Source organism: Myripristis murdjan, chromosome 15, assembly GCF_902150065.1.
Source record: "Myripristis murdjan chromosome 15, fMyrMur1.1, whole genome shotgun sequence".
NCBI lineage: Eukaryota > Metazoa > Chordata > Actinopteri > Holocentriformes > Holocentridae > Myripristis > Myripristis murdjan.
This window is the reverse complement of record NC_043994.1, coordinates 3521016-3540621: the sequence shown is the minus strand read 5'-3', so window position 1 is coordinate 3540621 and position 19606 is coordinate 3521016. Positions and strand designations below refer to the sequence as shown.

The following is a 19606-nucleotide window of genomic DNA, read 5'->3' as shown; positions in this document are numbered from 1 at the left end:
GACTTTTTTTCTCGCAAATTTGTGAGTTTATAAAGTCAGAATTTCTGACTTTTTTCTCGCAAATTTGCGACTTTATAAAGTCAGAATTTCCGACTTTTTTTCTCGCAAATTTGCGACTTTATAAAGTCAGAATTTTCGAGTTTTTTTCTCAGAATATTACCCCCCCACCGCACCCCCCATGCTCCGCGTATTTTTTTTTTTTCTTCAGTGTCCCCAGTACGCCGTCGTACCTCAAAGTCCAGATCCTGATGAGAAGATTGAGAAGAGAAGATTTCCTTCTGACTGAATCCCAGAGAAGAAAAATTAGTTTTCCCAGTATTGCTCCTTAAGTTTGTGGCCCTATAATCTCTTTTTTTTTATGTTTTTTTTTTTTTAAGTTTTTTCTCATAAATGTTTGAGTTTTTCTTTCCTGGTGTCCTCTCCATTGGACATAATGGTTTGTTCCACCTGCAAGGTTTATAAGCTCCCGCAAAGCTCTTAAGTCTCTCAGTTTTGATCTGTCTAGCCCACAGCGAAGATGAGCTACGGAGACCACTACCCTTCGTCATCCTACCGGAAGATTTTCGGGGATTCGTCCAGGTTTCCAGTCTCGTCCTCCCGCATGAGCAGCGGCTCACCTCGGAGCTCCCCGGGCTTCAGGTCCCTGGCTGCGCACCGCAGCAGCGCCTCCTCCCTGGGCCTGTACAGACGGGCGGGCCGGCCCTCCACCTCCCTCTCCGTGGTGCCGACAGACTGTGTCGACTTAACCCAGACCTCCGTGGTCAACAATGAATACAAAGTCATCCGGACGAATGAGAAAGAGCAGCTGCAGGTAGACGCGCTGTGTAGGGGACAAAGAGACAAACACGAGACACGTTTTGCGCCGGCATTCACAGACAGACAAAAAAAAAAAAAAAACAACAAGAAAGAAATTTCTGACCGGGTGTAATTTCAGAGGCAATACATTTTTAGGGCTGCAACTAATGAATATTTTCATTGTCAGTCAGTTAGTTTTCTATTGATGGAGTGACCATTCAGAGGCAAAAGCAATGACATTCGGAATCAGAATCAGAAATACTTAATTGATCCCCGAGGTGAAATTGGGTCAGTTACAGCTGATCAAAATTCTCAAGCGAAGAATATAAGTATAAATGCAATTATAAAAGGAAATAAGAAACATGTGCATTAGGAAAAAGTGTGTGCTTTATGTAGAAATATGTGCATTAATCCTACTTTGTGCATAAATCCTAATTCGTAAAAAAGTATGTGCATGATGTGCTTTATGTAGATATGTGCACTAATCCTACAATATTATTTCAACGATAAATACAGAAATGAGAAATTCAGATTATGTAAATGTACATCCTTTATATGCACAGGGGTATTGCACTGATGAATTGCTGTAAGGTCCTACAGGTATTAAATGGTTGCACAGTTAAATAGTTAAATAAACAGTTAAACAGTGCACTGAAATAGTTCAGTACTATTTAAGTACTACTACTACTACTACTACTACTACAACTAGCCTACTACTATTACCACTTACTGTTGCTCAGTCAGTCAAATCAGCAGCCCAAAATACATTTTGTAATGAGAGGAATGGATCATATTTGAATAAACTGAATAAATCGTAGCATCTTTGTGATCTTAGTGAAGATGCCATCAGCATTTGTTTTGGGGATTTTTGCTTGATAGGATAAATGACTGAGGGGACCTCTCATTAACTAATTGTTCCAGGGCTACATAGTTTAAAACGCTGGTGCTGTGGCACAACTTGGCAGGGCCGACTCATAGGATGATAGTCCTGTAATGCACGTTTTTAAAAAATGTAAAGGAGCAGACCATCACTGAGTGTTGTTGGCTAAAATCTTAAAATTCCTCCTTATTGTCTATAGGCTATCTACACATTTATACAACAAAGTCCAATCTATTATAAAGGAAATAATGCTTATTGCTTAACATAAGCTGAAACATGAAGAGTTTAGACCTGCTATAGAAGAGGTGTTCTAATTGTAATGTAGTGTAATGTAGATATCACATCTGTGATGAGACAACTCCATATTTGCTTTACTTTTTCCGTGCGGTGTCTATAGCTCTAAATTACATGTGACGGTGCACCTAACAGCCCTAAATTTTAAAGCGACTGAAGGGACGATAAAATAAATGATGTCACAAATGGGATTTGTCTGGGTCTGTACTGTGAATTGTTTAGTCAAGCCTGCATGTAGGATTTGCACATAACCATGAAATAACCCAGACAGTGAATGATGGTGATCGGGGCACCTGGTGAGATCTGTGCCCAATGTGGCCAGTCAGTAATCCTGCCCATCCTAACAGCTTATGGGTAAATTGAGCATAAGGATGGGATAATTACTGGCTCAGCTTCCTCAGGGCTCATGGCATGTTGTACCTCACAACCACCAATTTGACAAAACTGCTTCACATTCCTACTCAGTTCCACAGGTGCACAAACTTTACAAACTGATATTTCACATTATTTAAAAAACGAATATGTGATACAGTCTTATATATATATATATGTATATATATATATATATATATATATAAAGAATTGTGTTCATCTCCACTGCAGACTCAAGGAAATTTATCACCCTAGCTAAATCTGTGAAAAAATAAATACATAATGAAGGAGGCACAGGTGAACTGTAATTGTTTTGTTTTTGATTTTTACAGACAATAGAAAAACAAGTCCTATTCCACCATGTGTGAAAATACTATCAGACTGTTTATCCCTGACGGAAGGCTTAAGCAGAGGTTTTCAGTAGACGCTGCCTGTCGGCTCTACTTTCCATTTGAAATAAATAACAAGAAAAGAGCAATTTGATTTCCTCAAAAAATGGGTACCAGGATTTGTTGCCTTTTACATTGGCATAATCTGCTTTTTTCACATTGGTTCATGTGCTAAAAAAGTAATTTTTGGGAGTTAGTTTGCGACACTATGGAAGTGAATGGAGAGATAGAATTGCAGTATTGTGGATTAGGAACCCAGGGGAGCACAGAGCAGCTAATGTGGGGTTTCACCACTATGTGGACTCAAAACACACCCAGGTAACTACACAGCTCAACACTTTACCAAAGATAAATTTTGCTTTAAGAGAAAGTAAAATATAAGATGTTTATAATTATGGCAGCCTACTGAAAAATCGTGACACCTGCCTCTTCACAGGAGAGATCAAAGAGAGGTTGAAGGTCATGTATAGGGGGTCGGGGAAATGGGCCTTCCTTGCATATAGTGGCTACACTTGAATGTTAACTCTTGTCAAATTGTCGTCACTACAGGGTCTGAATGATCGCTTCGCCATGTTCATTGATAAAGTGCGGCACCTGGAGCAGCAGAATAAAATGCTGGAGACGGAGCTGGTGACGCTGCGGCAGAAACATGGCGAGCCGTCCCGCGTGGCTGATCTCTACAAGCAGGAGATGCGGGACCTGCGGGCGCAGCTGGAGGAGCTGAGCACCGAGAAGAACCGCATCCTCGTCGAGAGGGACAACATGGAGGAGGAGCTGCAAGTAAGTTCACCTGGCGGTTTGGATACGGTGGACAACTGGTTAACTGTGCAATAAGTATTGCATGCCAAACTCTCAAAAATGTTATAGCTTAATTCCATCATGCTTATTGAAAATGGCACAGATATTGTAAATGACATTGCAGGAATTGTTAGGGTGTTTCCAGTAAATCCTGAATTCAAGTGTTTAAACAAGTGGCACTTCATTCCAGCCAATGGCAACATTTTGGATTGGCTCACATATCCTGCTGCTGGCCTCTATGGTGTGTTTTGCTGGGAGGAAATTGTGGTAGGCTAATAGTCCTTGAAAATGGATCATTTGTATCTCACATTTACCAGTGGTTGTGTATGATTCTGAAGATCTTAAGTCATGTCTTTCAATTTTATCTTTCACCATCTCATCTCATCTGTCACCACCTCATCCTCCATTATTTCATTCCCAGTAATCTCATCTCTCCACTTTCTCATCATTTCGACTCATGGCTCTCATCTTTTAGAAACTCAGTGTGAAGTACGATGAGGAGGTGAGGGCACGGGAGGAGGCTGAGCAGACCCTGAAGGTGTTCAGGAAGGATGTGGACAACGCCGCAGTGGTTCGATTGGACCTGGAGCGCCGCGTTGAGTCGCTGCTGGATGAAATCTCTTTCCTGAAGAAAGTGCACGATGAGGAAATCCAGGAGCTGAGCATTATGATGGAGGCAGCACAAGTCTCTGTGGAGGTGGAGCTCTCCAAACCAGACCTCACCTCGGCTCTGAAGGAGATCCGCAATCAGTATGAGTCCATCGCCTCAAAGAACCTGCAGTCGGCAGAGGAGTGGTACAAAACTAAATTTGCCAGCCTGAACGAGCAGGCCACCAGGAGCAATGAGGCCATGCGGGCCAGCAGGGAGGAGATCGGTGAGTTCAGGAGGCAGCTGCAGGCCAAGACCATCGAGATGGAGACCCTGAGGGGCACCAACGAGTCTCTGGAGCGGCAGATCAGAGAAATGGAGGAGATGCACAATGCTGAAATTGGAGCCCTGCAGGCAAGCTGAGCATAATGATATTCATTTCACCAATGACTCTTATGAGTATGCTGTAATAGAAGTAAAACATAGGGATATATGGGCCTACAACCCATTGTAAATAAGGCATATTCAACGCCAATGTTTGATTGAAGAGAGAGATGAAAGGGAATTACTCATACAAACATGACAGACACTAGAATTTAAAACAAGAAGCATGGTAAACTTTCACTTTGGAGAAAGTGCTTGGAAATGAGCTGATTATGCAGTTGTATGAACAAAATGTGGGCCAAGATATCAAAGGAAAACAAAATGGGAAATGTTTAAGCTATTACTTTGTAGCTGTGCTTGAAGATTAACCATATCCTGGTCTTACGAGCCTTGCTGTCCATCGTACTGCATCACTGGCACAGTCTACATTTAGGTCAGTGCTGTCTGCACACTGTAAAATAATAGGATTGGAAGTGAGCACCTCTCACTTCAAGTTCAAGTTCCTCCCGAATTATGTCATGGCTTGAGAAAAGCTGTTAGGTAATAGTCTAGTGCAGGGATTTCCTAACATTTTATACCATGGGCTCTCAGATAGATCCGCATAGACAACTGACCCCCAAAATTTTGTCTGAAGAACTTTGTCCTTGGCCATGATTTACTAGAAAAGTCGATGAAAACAGTGGAGTAAATCTTACAATCAAAATGAGTCATCTTTATACATTCTCTTATCGTACTAATGTCCAAGGAGTGACATAATAGTGAAATGCTGTTCATCCCTTGAGATCCCCAGCTTTGTCCAATTTTGGCAAACACTGGTCCACTCATTGATTTAGTCCATGGCCCATGCAGTAACGCCTGATGCAGGTTTAAGTTCTCCACTCAAGGCCTGACTTGATCATCATGGTATTAATATGGTCTGTTTAACAAGAACAAATCTCAATTTGTGAGACTGACCGAACCAGTTCTTAGAGAATTGACCTGCTGTGTCTTAGATTAACCTGCTAAATCGGATATTGGGATGCCATCTGCTTTCACTGGCTTTTTAGGGTTAGGGTAGAGTTAAGCCCCAAGGGTTTCTGCATTCCCTTACAAAAAAAGAGCTGGAGTAATTCAGTTATACATTGCAGAAGAATATACGTATCAGGGGAACTTTAAAATATCATACAGCTACTGTGTAACAAAAATTATACCACTGCAATCCTGTAGTTATATCATAGCAGTTGATTATGTCTTTATAAACTTACAACTGAGTACTACAGGCACACTATAAGATCCTATAAGAGCACTATGTAACAATTTTAAGATACCAAATACCATAAAATACACTACTATACAATACTGTAACCACACTACAAATCGCTATAGGTATATTGTATCTGTGACTAAATTCAGGTGTTAGCCACTATTAATCATCTCTCCGCCTCTTTGTCTGTCTCTCTTCTCATTTCTTATTTCCAATGTTACAGGACACTATTGGCCACCTGGATAATGAGCTGAGGAACCTCAAGGGGGAGATGGCCCAGCATCTGAGAGAGTATCAGGACCTGCTCAATGTCAAGATGGCCCTGGACATAGAGATAGCTGCCTACAGGTAGTGGCTGGATCACAATAAGGGAGTACAACAGTCCATAAATCCTGGGATGAGGCCCAGGCTACTGGGCTTAATAGCCTTTTTAGATTTTCAATATACTGTAGCCATGGAAACTTTAACTTTTCCATTTTAACTTTTCTGCAAAGCCCCAAATAAATGGAGGTGAATGGAGCACATAGGAAAACTCATCTTGTCCATTCTACCCAGACTATTACAGTGTGACATATGATTATCAGGCAATACTGTAGGAAGAACAAATTAACAACTTAATTTCCAATAAATTACTGGGTAGAAACTAGCCAACAGCATAATGCCAATTCTTACCAACAGTAGTCAGTAATTGACTGCAGTTTGCTTTCCACCATATTTTAAGAGAGTTATAAACACGTCTGACTGAACTTAAAGGTGGACAATGCCAAGACGTTTTAGACTCAACTGACCAAAAACAACAAAATACGTTATTCCATGACATTGTTAGATGAGTTTAAAGCAGTATCACTCATAAACTATTTTAATTATTTGATTTTTTTGTTTGTTTGTTTTTTACTTTTCTTTCAAACTGCAATTTAGAAACTCTCTCCCCAAATTTTCTCCTTGGAGTAGATCACTAACCAGGGATATTGTTAATCACCCCCCTTACCATATCATCACTACAAGTGGATCAGTACCAACAACTCAATGATTTCTTGGCCAGGTGCTGAGTTCAGCTGTGGAGGCCAAAAAGCCTTCATCTTAAAGGACTCATCCACCGCTAATAGAGGTTGATAAAGCTCCCCTTTAGTCTCTTTTGTAAAAGAAAAGACACAGCCTAAGCAGACGTTGGCTATCTTGTAAAGTGGCTGGTAGACTAACAGTCAGTTCATAAGCACTTGTTTGATTCTTTGCATTAAAGATGAAATTCAATTCAGTAATACCATGACAGACTTTTAAACAGTTCCGCTGCTCTGCCCCTCCCGTCAAACAAAATGTTTCGTTCTCCTAAAGGATACTGTATGCCATCCTTTTACATGTAGGATGCTCTGCAGAATACCACTTTATTGTGACCTTAATTGTGTTTTCTAGCCTGACATTTATTTCCATTGGTGTTAAGGAAACTGCTGGAAGGGGAGGAGACTCACTTCAGCTCTGGGATTGCATTCGGTGCTGTCGGCCCCGGTATGAGCTACAGCTTCCAGTCCCGGACCTCAGCGGGCTCCTCCACCAGTGGCAGCCGGAAGGACAAGGATACCCGCAAGGAAGGCTACAAGGAGATCAGTGAAGAGAAAAATGAGTCAGACATCAACTCCAACAATTAAAGAGGGAAAGTAACAAAAAGAGAAAAAGCACGTATGCATAGAGAGAGTTCAATGTTCATATACCGTATTTCACCAATTAATCGCCCGGCCGCAAATAGCCGCCGGGTTCTTATAAACGCCTAGGGTCTGCACGCATTTTGCGTATTAAACGCCCACCCGAATAACCGCCGGGGCGATTATTTGCGTCATAATGAGGTAACCCAAAATAAGGCTACTCACCTTATTTTTGCAGAAGTAAACAGTTAGCTGCAGACTAACAGTGCGGCACTTCTGTTTTCTGTCAAAATAAGAGCGCTAGCTAACGTTAGAACAAAAGGGTGTACCGTAATATTAAATCGACCGACTGAAAGTATGTTGGACAGTAGCTGTCATCACGATAATGACCTGGTGCAAAAATAAATAAAGGCCTGCAGCGAATAGCCGCCTGGTTCTTTTAAACGCCCGGGGTCCAAGTCGATTTTGCATATTAAACGCCCGGGCGATTAATTGGGGAAATACGGTATTTACATAAGTATAAGGTATACAACAGGCACATGAAACTAGGATTAGACCAATATACAGTATATGGGCTTTTGAAGGAGGATACTGAAAACAGCTGCTCCTAGTTCATATTTTGTGCTGATATTCAATACATTTATTTTGCACTATTTTCACAGTGAAACCCAATTAGAAACAAAAAACAAAAAACAAAAAAAACAAGTGCTCAGTGTTTCCTATACATGTTTAGTATTATCAAAATGGAAAAGCCTTTAGATTTTGCATTTAGAAAATCATGGGACAGAAAAGCTCTCCACTGAAATCAATGGAGAGTTTTAATCTTTTTGAGGTGGGTTGTCTGCTTCTTAAAGGGACAGTATAGTTCACCCAGATATATATATATATATATATATATATATATATATATATATATACACCCCCAGTTGTTACATAGGACAGTAGTGGTGCTATCTTCCTCTCATTGTTACTGGAGCTGGATACTGACTGGATGCTCCAAATGCTAACTGTTAGCCTCCTGACATTGAAGAGGACTTCCCCCCAGCTAACAATTTTAAAATAACCTCCTTTATCCACTCAAAGAAGGTCACATTCCAAAAGTAAAATGTACATACAATTACTGGGTGCACATTCCAAATTTTTCAAAACGGGTGCACTATACCTTTAAATGATGCATTAGAATAGAATGAATAAAATATTCTCTCCACCATACTGAAATGATATCCCTAATCAATATGATTTTTTTTAAAAAAGGTAAATAGTAGGTCAGTGTTACCAAGAGGTGAATATAAGATACTGTAATATGTTGTATGTTGTTATAGAATACTAAAAGCCTGCTTCCCTGTAAGGTGTTGATAATATTGTGCTATAGTCCATGTTTCAAAGCTGAATGTTTCTAGATGGATTTCTGTGTTTGTGCTGTGTGAAATTTGCACAAAAACCTACACTGAATGCTGCTAAAAGGGAAGAGTGTTTTGTGTTTGTGTGTCTGTTTGTTTTAGGTAAAAATGTTTTTTGAATTTCTGTATTTTTGTAGCTGGAAACTGAAAGGTTAGTGTAACCTAGTGCCTCATTTCAGTCGTCGCAGCATCCTGTTGTCCTATTGTCATTTGACTAGTACTGTACGGTGAGTGGCACTGGTATAAACCTGGTTTATGATGTTGTGAACCTATTCAGAATTTGAGCCATTTCAAAAACAGAACTAATGAACCTTAGTGGCCATTTTCGTTCCTCTCATTACCAGCAAATTGGCTCACCTCCATGGCTGTTGAACTGACCAAGACCAGGGAATCTGAAATGTTACACTTTCAATAAATTGGTGTTTGCATGTAAAGACAGTTGTTCTTTAAATCATTCCTGGGGGAAAATCCTCCATCACACAGGAAATGATGCATTTTAAGTATCCGGTTTCTGGTTCAATCAGTTTGGAATAAATGATAGAAGGCTACAAAAACCCAGAGCTGCCAGGTCATTTTGTCCCAGACAAGTTAGTTATCAACCTACACACAGTGGGATGTAGGTCTCGGGAACAGAAAATAGGATTGGATTACATCAAAGTCCCAGTGAGCTCCTCTCTCTACTAGGTCAAGACATCGTGTAAAAAGTAATGAATTAATTATACATTTCTAACTATGCAATTAAAATCTCAGACCCATATTTTTCATATATGGGTCTCAGAAATACCCATATTTCTGAGACCCATATTTCGTGTAAACATTCAATGATTCCAAATATTTCAAGTACAATATATTCCAAGAATTAAGCATTTCTGTCAGAACCTTTAGCATTGTTGATAAAGCCACCACATTACACTAAAAGCATACTGAAACAGACTAAATAAACTCTTTTAGGACTAGCAACTCTTCAGAAGAACAGAGCACTGACCATACAAAATGTCGATATACCACTGAGCAAACTCTTCTCCTCAGCTGAAAGGAGACAGAGCACTAAACATGTAGGAAACACATCACAACCAGTTACACAGTCAATTATTTATTCAAGCTGAAAAAAATCCATGTAGCAAAGGTGTTGCATAACAAATCCTATCAAAGATTTTCTATATAAACTCCCTTTATTAACAATTGACAGTTGTATGGAGATATGAAACAGATTTCCTCTGGGAAATGGCATTTATTCACAGCAGACAGCCTGAAAAAAGTTAGCAATTCTTAAATTAGGTGTACACATCAATAAAAAAAGGCAATCAGTTCTAAAGATACAGTGTAGATTTAAACCCCTTAAGAAATATACAAGCCTTTGGTAGTCGGAGTAGTACAAATCTTTTAGTTTGAAGCCCTTTGAAATCACATCAACCTCTGGAATTTAACTAAGAAGACCACAACTGAAAACCTAAAATCCACAAATCAAAAGAAAGAAAGAGGTCCCACGTGTGCCAACAGATGGCTACTCTAGACTGGTTGACGTTTTCAGGGAAACTGTGTCTTTGTTGCATTGGAAGACGTAGTGGTGACAGACAGAGGTGTCTCCACGCTCCTCAGGTAGCAGTGTTGCATCAAGAATGCCTTGACGTTTTCAGGTTTCCCTCTCGTGTTTTTCTTCATCAGGCTATGAGGTGAGGGAAATGCACTGACATTTCAATAAATCAAAACCATATATGACTGTATATTGTTACCTGTATCAAAACGTGACATTTTACAGCTTTGACACGTTTCTACTGAACACTATTAAAGGAAGAAATTACACTGTCACTAGCAGTAGCATTTCACTTTCAAACCAAATGCTTATGCCAACCATATGATACATTTTCTGAGTTAATTACAGAACATTTCACCAAAAATACATTTAAGAGGAAAAAAAAAAAAAAGCTATTTTCGCATTTACCCCTTGGGTAATCCAAAGATGGCTTTGTGTGATTTTGTAGTTTCCAATCTATTGCCATCTCACCTGTCTCTAGGCAAACTTTTATCTATGCAGCCCCAATAAATATAAATTTGGGGGCAGATAGATTCAGTTTGCTGGTGTTGTTCAGCAGTAAAGTCTTTGACAGTTTGAGCTCCACAAACCATTGTTCTGAGGGGAGACAGGGAGGATCGCGGCAGACTGCAACCACACCACACAAACTACGTCTGTCTTTTCTGTTTAGGTGAACTGTTGCTTTAAGTTAGCAGCTTCAACAGTTTTGAGCTGGAGTTTTTGTTAGCAGCAAGTGACAAGCCATTTGATTTATGATAAATCTAACAAGACTAATCAGTGAGTTTTTGAGAGACAGCCATACTCATGCAGAAACTTCACCTTCCACTGTGACAAGAGTCTGACGAAAAGAAACGACAGATAAAAATCCAAAAATGCCAAGGTATCCCTTCAAGTACTACTACAGCTTTCTCTCCAGCTCAAGACTCAGAGGGCAGGACCAGGCCAAAGTGCAGCACCAACAGACCATCCTGTGGGAATATGGAAATTAGGATGAACATAGCAGCCTACATCACATGTATGCATGCATGTATGTGTGTATACAAATGTTCCACAATTTTCCACACAACTTCCATGACTGATGTGATTGATTCAAATACCAGCTTTAAATAGAGTGTGTGTGTGGTTTTATAATGCCTACCTGCAGGGCCTCCTCTCCCATAGAGTTCTGAATGTCTCTGAGTGACTGGTAGTGGTCTAGCAAGTGGTCTCCACAAACCACATCTACCTGGAGAGCACACACAACACCACTGCTTTCAGAGACTGACTCAAGCACTTCCGGCCTGTCCACGGCTATAAAGTTGTTCCCTTTGCTGGAAACTGATTTCCCAATCAATAAGTACATAAATAAATAAATAAATAAATGCCTCATTAACATTACATACTGCATGAAATGCTTATACAGGGTGACCCAAAAAAACGGGAACTTTTGAAGTGCGTATTGGCAGACATGAGCAAGTGGCAGCACAATTTTTAAAAAATGAAAATTCCATCATCGTTTCTTAAATGGCATGTTTTAAGGTTTCAATTACTATGAATAAAATACTTTTCTTACATCACTCTTGGTTTTATTGGATTGTTTAAAAGTTCCCGTTTTTTTGTGTCACTCTGTACAAGTGCAGAGGGGAACAGAGGGGGTGGTCTGGCACAGTATGAACTATTCTGACTTGCAGGAATCAAAGTAGTTTTGCAAAATTTTGGAAGGACTGAATATTTAACTCAGCACTGTAAACAATGGGCTACACGCAGGAGTTTTGAGTTTGACATCTTACTAACACATTCTGTTGCAGCCAGTGTTGCGGAAAAGAATGTGAAGCAAACTATGAACTACTGCTAAGGTTAACTAGTTATAAATCAGAGGGTACTAGTGTGAATAGACAGGCAAATTTAAAATATTGAGGAAACTTTACAGATTGAAATAATTCTAAGACACTACAAGTTGATGTTGTATGGCTGGCTGAACTTCAGGGACTGTCCTGCACATCTCACTGTGCTGAGGTTTACTGAAGTACAACGCTGGAGCCAAGAAATCAGCCTAAGCTGCTAATCCTGTCCACGTGTTACTAAATACAAGGATCACTAAGACCTGAACACTGTCCGCTGTCAAACTGACCACACGGAGCATGATTCTTTTCTTCTCAAAGGCCTTCCCCTCCATCACAGTTTGACCAAAAGAGAAGCACTCACATACGGTGCTGTACACAGATTTGCCTCCTTCAACAGGACTATGTTTTGTTTTATTCATGTATGCTCCAGTACAGTAAAGGAACATGAAGCTTAAAGAGGCAACAAGATGCTGTGACCAAAACTGAGGAAACAACCGTGGCTGCAGTGAAACAGTCACTGCATTTCTGTAAAACATGTCGACTTCTTCATCTGCCCACTTGCTTGAGGTGAATAAACTCTTTATTTGATAAAGCAAAGTCGACAGTTTGGGATGGACATACATTTGCTGAATCAAACAGGACAAACGCAGAGGACTTAATCACATAACTGGTTGCTCTTTGACCTTTGACTTCAGACAGTGCTGCTGTCATGTTGCCAGGTCTGTTTGAAGTAACAGTCAGGATCAAGGCTGTGGTCACGGCACATTCTGCTCTGATTAGATGTAAGCCGACAGACTGACCTGGCAGGTTGGGCTGAGCTCCATCTTCCTCCTGATGAAGAGCTCCACGTGGCGGATGGTGGCCGAGCTGGACACACGGACGTAGCGCCTCTCCAATGGCTGAACAGAGACAAGGGCTGTTAGGCTGGAAGGTGCCAAAGCATTTTGCAAAGTAATAAGCGGAACACAAAACATAGGAAATACCAACTGATAAAAGATTGTTAAAAGCATTAGAGCTGTGTGTTTTACAATTGAGAAATTCTGTCGTGAGAGAACAGTCAACAAAAATCAGCTCCCCTGTAAGTTACATTATGTAGTAACTGCCCTGTACTTGCAATGCTGCTGTTACAGTAATGTGACATTATGCCATCTAACATTATTATTTGTCCATTTTATTCTTTGTGTTTACTGTAATGGCCATCTATGAGTGAGGGTTAAAAGTACAGTTACAGTTTGTAAACTGTTTCTGTACTATCGTGCCCCATACTGGTGCAAAAATACATCTGCCAGTGATTATCTCTAACTGTATATTACTCCAGTGATTAAATAAATCCATGTCATAATCAGTTTATTTTTAAGTCAAGTACTATAAAATACTGATCCTCTAGTTCAGGGAAAGAGTTGCTATGACATACAGTGAGTAAATTAATCTGTGTCACAGAAATCCTTTTGAATTTGAGGTCCAGTATTCTTCTGATCAATCATCTGACAAATTATTATGATCTCTTATCATACATTTGTTTGCTGTTTAAGAGAAGATGATTGAATAAAATATTGAAATATCAATGAGGAGGTTTTTGATATTTATTTTAGGTAACTTAATTGTTATATTAATACAGTAATGAAAATAATCTATAAAATAATTGATAAACTAGTTAGTTAGTTACATGAATCGACTAATAAAAAAATCGTCCTAATTTTAAGTGTCACATTTTGTAGATATTACACCCAAACATGTGAAATCACTTGTATGGTCCTTCAAGACATTTGAAGTGCTGGTGGTGTTGCTCTCAAAACTACTTTTGAAACAATTTCCATGAGGTTCTATATGAATCATTTAAGAAAAGCTTGTTCATATTTTCTTTTGCCATCAACTACGTGCTATCTAATGAAGCAAAATTATAGAATTAGGAATTAACTTTTAATAGAAAGATGTTAATTCCTCACCTTGAAGTTGCTGATGCCCTCTTCAGCCCTGTAAACAAAATATGCAAAATTAAAACTGCAGCTTCATGTTGAGCAAGCCCTGACTGTAGAAGAGGGCCATCTGCTGGTGAAAGCAGCCAAGTCCATCTACCTGTGGCAAGCTCTCACTGAATGCTCTCCCTATTCCTCCCTGCTTTCTTCTGTCCTCACTTATGCTCTGCAGCTGAAGTGTGTTACAGCCATGCTCACCACATAGCAAGCAAAGCAGCCTCCTATATGTAGCACTCTCTGATTCTAACACAGACAACTGTGCTTAATAGTACAAACTTAATTAGGTCTGCACTACTAAAGTACCAAGTTTCTGCCCCCTGCCCTGTTACTGGAGGTTTTCACATGAACTTCTTTACCAAATGTGCTAAATTTCAAGGGAGTGAAGACTTTTTTTATAGCTTTGTAGCCCTGTGCAGTGAGATCCTCACCCTACAAACTCCAACAGCAGTGAGACATCCAGCTCAGGGGGAATGGTAAACACCGACTGGTGAATTATATCCTTCTTCTGCCTCCTCAACACCGCTGGGCCTGGAGGGGAAACAACCACTGCAAGGACAAAGACAAGACGGGCACAGACAGAGTTAGACACACACACAGGGAGACAGGATGCAGGGTTTCCTGCCTCAATTCAAATTATGCGACCTTTCCAGAAGTAGGAACTAATTCATTGTGGGGATGTGCGTAACAGATATATTGGTGAAAAGTTTGTTCCACTCAAGTTGGCCTGAAAACCAACTAAAGGGATGAATGTCTGAAACAAGTTGGGAAATATGTTTTGCTACGTAACAGCACTGACACTTGTAACATTGATATTTACTCACATTATCATGGCATTGTCTAACAGTGGGCAATGTACTTTTCCATTTAGGTATGCATGACGTGTCATAAAAATGTTTAGTAATGAGCTTGGAATTTAATATTCATGTAGATTTCTTACTAAGTAAGAAACTAATAATGGATAAAAGCCAATTTATTCTCAAAGACTTTGCCTGCTTGTCAGGGCAGAGATCATCGGGGCACCAAAATCAATCGATATCTCCATCTAGATGTCACAAATATGCACAGCAACTCTGAAAAGGTTCAAATGAACGGTATCTGAGTTATTGCGTTGATGGCCAGGATTTGACTCACTGGAAAACTCCCTGCTGTGTTCAAGGCACCTCACAACTTGGAAAAAAAGAGCTACAAGTTGTTAAAAATAAATCAACTTGGAATTAAACTCAATTATTTGATGTATATTTATGCAATCTGGGAAATCTGTTTATATTTTGCTATAGCAACATATGGAATTTGACAGCTCTATTACAGTAGTTCTGGGATTTTTTTTACCAGCCTTGTTAGTAGCTAGCAGCACCACACATAACGGAGCGTTTTCATGTTCCTGACCATCTCCACCAATATTCCTTCAGGCTTTTTCCCCGACATTAACCAGCAGCGCGAAGGCAACTTCCAAGATGATTTGAACGCAGCGTTTCATGGAACACAACCTTGATTAATGTCAACAATAACACCTGTGTTTACCTGCTATTCCACATCAAAAATGGCTGCTGTGGAAAACATGTATTGCAGATGACGTGTTGACTGCTGACCGGGTGAGGGGGAACTAACTACAGTATGTGCTTCCTTTGTTCATTCAGAAACAGAGGGAATGTGGTGCACTGGCTTTTGAGAAACATACCATTACAAGGCTTAAGGAAACACTGCCCATCCAGAGAACGACAAGGATTCTTGCACAAGACAGAATAGCTAAACCTGCCTCAAAGCTGATTTGTGACCTATTAAGTCTGAACTTACCTGGTTTTGGCACCTCCAACCCTCTCTTTTTGTAGAAATTACACATTTGTTCTCTCTCCACTGAAAAACAAATAGAAAGATTTCACATTAGACTGAGCACACTTACACAAAAAATGAAGGGGGAATAAGATAAGAAAAAACATTTGGGACTTTTTACACAAACAACGTGTGTATGGGAGTATGTAACCATATTATCTTTATTTATAAAACACTTATAAAGCAACATGCTGTTCACAACAAGAATGCAATGTACTTACATTCCTCCAGAGAGGGAACCATTTTGTAAACAATATCCTGCAATTGTCTGTCAGGCCTGCAGGAGAGCAGAGAGGGGTTTTAATGCAAAACAGTGACAGCTTTGCTACAGATTTGACAGAATTTTTAACACCAGATTTTACAAGAGTTTTATTTTGAAAAATCCATAGTTTCCCAGACCTCAAATTTAGAAAGCGTGAAATCATTATTATAGTATAAAAATGTATTTTTAAAAAGTCCCAGTGCCATTTTCCCTCTACATTTATTTCGTTTTTTTTTTTTTTTTTTTTTTTTTATGACAGTATGATCAGGTCATTCCTTCCTCTTCTAGATTATCAGCCTTTGGGGTACCATACAACCCAACACTCTACCAAAGTTCAGTTTTGCTTTGAATGAGTGTTCCTGGTTAATTCTCTAATGAGGTCGTTGGGATTTGCCCACAACAGAAAAACAGAATGAAAACTTGAGTTGTGGCTCACAAACTTTAGTGACTAAAAATGACAACCCTGTCACAGGTATAAAACGAAATAAAATGTTCAAATAAAACAATGTGACTACTGCATAATACATTGTGCATTGACTCAATAACAGCAGCAAAAAAAAAAAAGTCTTTTTCAAACAGGCGACTTGTTTTCTGTTATCTGAGCCAGCGTATGTATCTGAAAATGTCTGTTAACCAGTCATGCATTTATTTCATATTTTGGAGACACTTTGGTGCATCACTGCCAGCTTCAAAGCCAGTACCAAAGTTATCGTGGTCAACAAAACCCCAAGCTGTCTTCCATGTGTTCAATTAGACAGACAGGGAAGGTGACACCTGCACCTACAGGTAAACACAGGGCTACCTGATGTTGTAGAGTGGCTGTGTCTGGTGGACCACGATGGTGCACGTGGGGCACCTGTTGCTGTAGAAGAAGTGCTTCACTATGCAACTTTTGCAAACTGGAAGGAAGAACAAAATAGTTAGAGCCCCAGAACATCTGGTATGGAGGCAACATCTTGACAAAAATCTACCAAGTTAATGTTGCCTCATTGTTTGGCAAATAATATAAACATCTGAGGACATGGCTTAAAGGTGATAGTTCACCCCTTTTGAAAACTTTGATATTATTTCCTCCGTAGTGGTGCTATCTTCCTCTCATTGTTACTGAGTGCTGCATACTGGCTGGATGCTCCAAATGCTAACTGCTAGCCTCCACGAATTTATTGGATTCATTGTTATGGGTAAATGTTATGGCCCTTTTGTTATGTATGTGTTGTTGAGTAAATGTTGTATGGTTGCTTCATGGCTATTGGCTGATGTGTGATTTGTTTTGAATTATCCTCTAGTTTGTGGTTGTGAAGTTACATGAATTTGTTATTATCTTAAAGGTCACTGTAGGTCATTTCATACATTCAAAAAATACTCTCACTATAATAAATGCCTCCTATGGGGGCTAACATCATCATACATGAATCAAATGTGGTCCATTTTCATTCAGCTATCTGGAGGTCAGAGGTCAAGGGACCCCTTTGAAAATGACTACGCCAGTCTCTCCCTCACCAAAATGTAGCCTGACTTTGCAGTAACATTTCGTCCCCTTGCTGACAACCTGGTACCAACGAACTCCTTAGGTCGTCTAGTTTCATACATGATACCAATACTTTTACTAGTGGATTCAGCAATATTTAAAAAATGATTAAAAAATGTAACAAAAAAGAATCTCAATACTTAAGTGAATCAATTTTTTCCACTCCTAATGTACAGGTGGAATTAAACCACTCAGTTTAGTTGGGCCACCCTGAAACCCACTGAAGACTGCCAGAAGGTCACAGAGCCCACCCTAGTGTCCTGTGCCTAAACTCACATGTGTGAAGGCACTCTGTGATGGTGGTGGCGTCGATGAGGAATCCGCAACAGAGTCCACAGCGAATATATGGGTAGAACTGGTTGAGAGGGAGCTTGGGCTGTGGAGCAAACATAAAAAAAGAGCCAAACCAGTGTCAGGCGTTATAGTTTCAAACAGTCTGGAGCTGCTTAGTGCCTTCTACGCCCCTAGCCTCCTGTTACCTTCAAATTCATTAATGTTTTGGGGTCAATTTGACTCCAAATGATTGACTCTTATACATAAATGTTCTTGAGGTAATCATGTTTTTCCCTCCCAAATATCACATTAGCTTTCAGTGGTTCTCACATTACTACAGGTGTGGTTATGCTCAGTAAGGGCCCTAAAGCAGAAGGAAGATTTAAAGATTATAAATGACATGTTATAGTTCATCAGTGTCATCCAAAACAACTAAAAAAATGTGCGTAAAATGTTGAGTTATATTAAGTTATATTATTACTATATATATATATATTTTTTTTTACTTGCACAGTGGCTGGAGTAGTTGCAATATCATTTCAATGCTGCTGTGGATGTACAGTCATGCATGTGACAAATAAACCTCTTGAATAATGAATCTTAATATGTTTATATACAGCTAAAACAGCTGTTAATTATCATGTTAATTCAAATTCATGTTTATCCAGGTGACTCCATTAAATTAGGAAAAGTCATCACATATGAAGCAAAAACACAACGTTAATGGTGTATTCAGTGTTTAGTTAAACAGTGAATGGGGTCAAACTGCCCTCAAACACAACGGGAGGGTTAACACAACAATCTGAGGGGAAGGACCACTCACTGCTGATCTACTTACTACTCCTGACTCATGGTCTGTTTGTATGAACAGGTTAAAGGAGGAGAACTGGAGGTGGGACGTGCAGATGAGAAGAGACGTGCATCTTCGTTGTGAATGAATGAGAGCTGGGTGTCCAAAAACACTTGTAGTGATGGGAAAGCCATGGCAACAGCGTGTGGTGACCCACCTCGTCCTCTGAGTCGCTGTCTGATGTGTTGGTAGAGCCATCAGGACTGCTGCAGTGACCACCGTGTGTTGGGGACGACATTCCCAACAACACTTTCCACTCCTCTTTAAGGTAACGGGAGCAACTGTCTGGCCAAAGTACTTAAACTGAGAAAATTAAACTTTGCTCCAACCAGCAAGGCTCTCTTCAGCGAAAAAGTCAGTCAGCTGCAGTTGGAGTTAGCCTGACTAGCCTGCTAGCTTGTTTATTATGTCAAATACAGAAAAAAAACAACACCACAAATGTGGTTTTATGTCGCAGCTGCTACTTGGAACAACAATTATATGTCTTACTGGCCGCTGCCACCGCACAAAAAACACTTTGCTACGAAGTAAAGTTACTTATCTAACTCGTGGTTACTTTGTTTGCTTTGGAGGTTCCGGTTTGCAGTCCTCTTCAGTCAGTTCACAGGATTTAAGACTCTACTTCCTGTTCTGCCTTCAAAATAAAGGTCGTCAACATGTTACAGTGTGCTAAGATCTGCTTGTACTGAAACTGATATGTATCGGTGTGTGAGACTATGACCAATGATGGATTTATTTACCGTGATGAA

General features: G+C 39.8%; 2 protein-coding genes across 3 annotated transcripts; one reads left to right on the top strand and one right to left on the bottom strand.

Annotated features, from left to right (window-relative positions):
* Window positions 1–502: 502 nt before the first annotated feature.
* On the top strand, window positions 503–8330 carry inaa (internexin neuronal intermediate filament protein, alpha a). The gene is made up of 6 exons (XM_030071183.1): window positions 503–811; window positions 3280–3510; window positions 4004–4531; window positions 5968–6092; window positions 7183–7447; window positions 7888–8330. Exons 1-5 carry the CDS (start codon window positions 518–520, stop codon window positions 7385–7387), a joined length of 1383 nt encoding a protein of 460 aa, XP_029927043.1. The 5' UTR covers window positions 503–517; the 3' UTR covers window positions 7388–7447; window positions 7888–8330.
* A 1528-nt stretch (window positions 8331–9858) lies between these two features.
* pcgf6 (polycomb group ring finger 6) lies at window positions 9859–19453 on the bottom strand. Of its 2 annotated transcripts, XR_003929498.1 has the most exons (11): window positions 19015–19453; window positions 18011–18110; window positions 17009–17105; window positions 16166–16221; window positions 15909–15968; window positions 14543–14660; window positions 14085–14112; window positions 12939–13037; window positions 11454–11540; window positions 11135–11283; window positions 9859–10447 (listed from the first exon to the last, which is right to left on the bottom strand). XR_003929498.1 is itself a non-coding variant. In XM_030071360.1 (10 exons), exons 1-10 carry the CDS (start codon window positions 19093–19095, stop codon window positions 11233–11235), a joined length of 777 nt encoding a protein of 258 aa, XP_029927220.1. In that variant the 5' UTR covers window positions 19096–19453; the 3' UTR covers window positions 9862–11232. The 2 variants fall into 2 exon arrangements, 1 of the variants encoding a protein (XP_029927220.1); XM_030071360.1 differs by having other exon boundaries at window positions 9862–11283.
* Between the last annotated feature and the right edge of the window lie 153 nt (window positions 19454–19606).

What these genes read in the sequence shown, in the direction of transcription:
- inaa (XM_030071183.1), top strand. Translation starts at nt 518, where the DNA reads ATGAGCTACGGAGACCACTACCCTTCGTCATCCTACCGGAAGATTTTC. An exon ending in ATGAGAAAGAGCAGCTGCAG is followed by an intron (nt 812 to 3,279) that starts GTAGACGCGCTG and finishes TCGTCACTACAG; the next exon opens with GGTCTGAATGATCGCTTCGC. An exon ending in CTGAAATTGGAGCCCTGCAG is followed by an intron (nt 4,532 to 5,967) that starts GCAAGCTGAGCA and finishes CCAATGTTACAG; the next exon opens with GACACTATTGGCCACCTGGA.
- pcgf6 (XM_030071360.1), bottom strand. Translation starts at nt 19,095, where the DNA reads ATGTCGTCCCCAACACACGGTGGTCACTGCAGCAGTCCTGATGGCTCT. An exon ending in CACAGAGTGCCTTCACACAT is followed by an intron (nt 17,106 to 18,010) that starts GTGAGTTTAGGC and finishes TCTTCCTTCCAG; the next exon opens with TTTGCAAAAGTTGCATAGTG. An exon ending in TGGGAGAGGAGGCCCTGCAG is followed by an intron (nt 11,284 to 11,453) that starts GTAGGCATTATA and finishes ATATTCCCACAG; the next exon opens with GATGGTCTGTTGGTGCTGCA.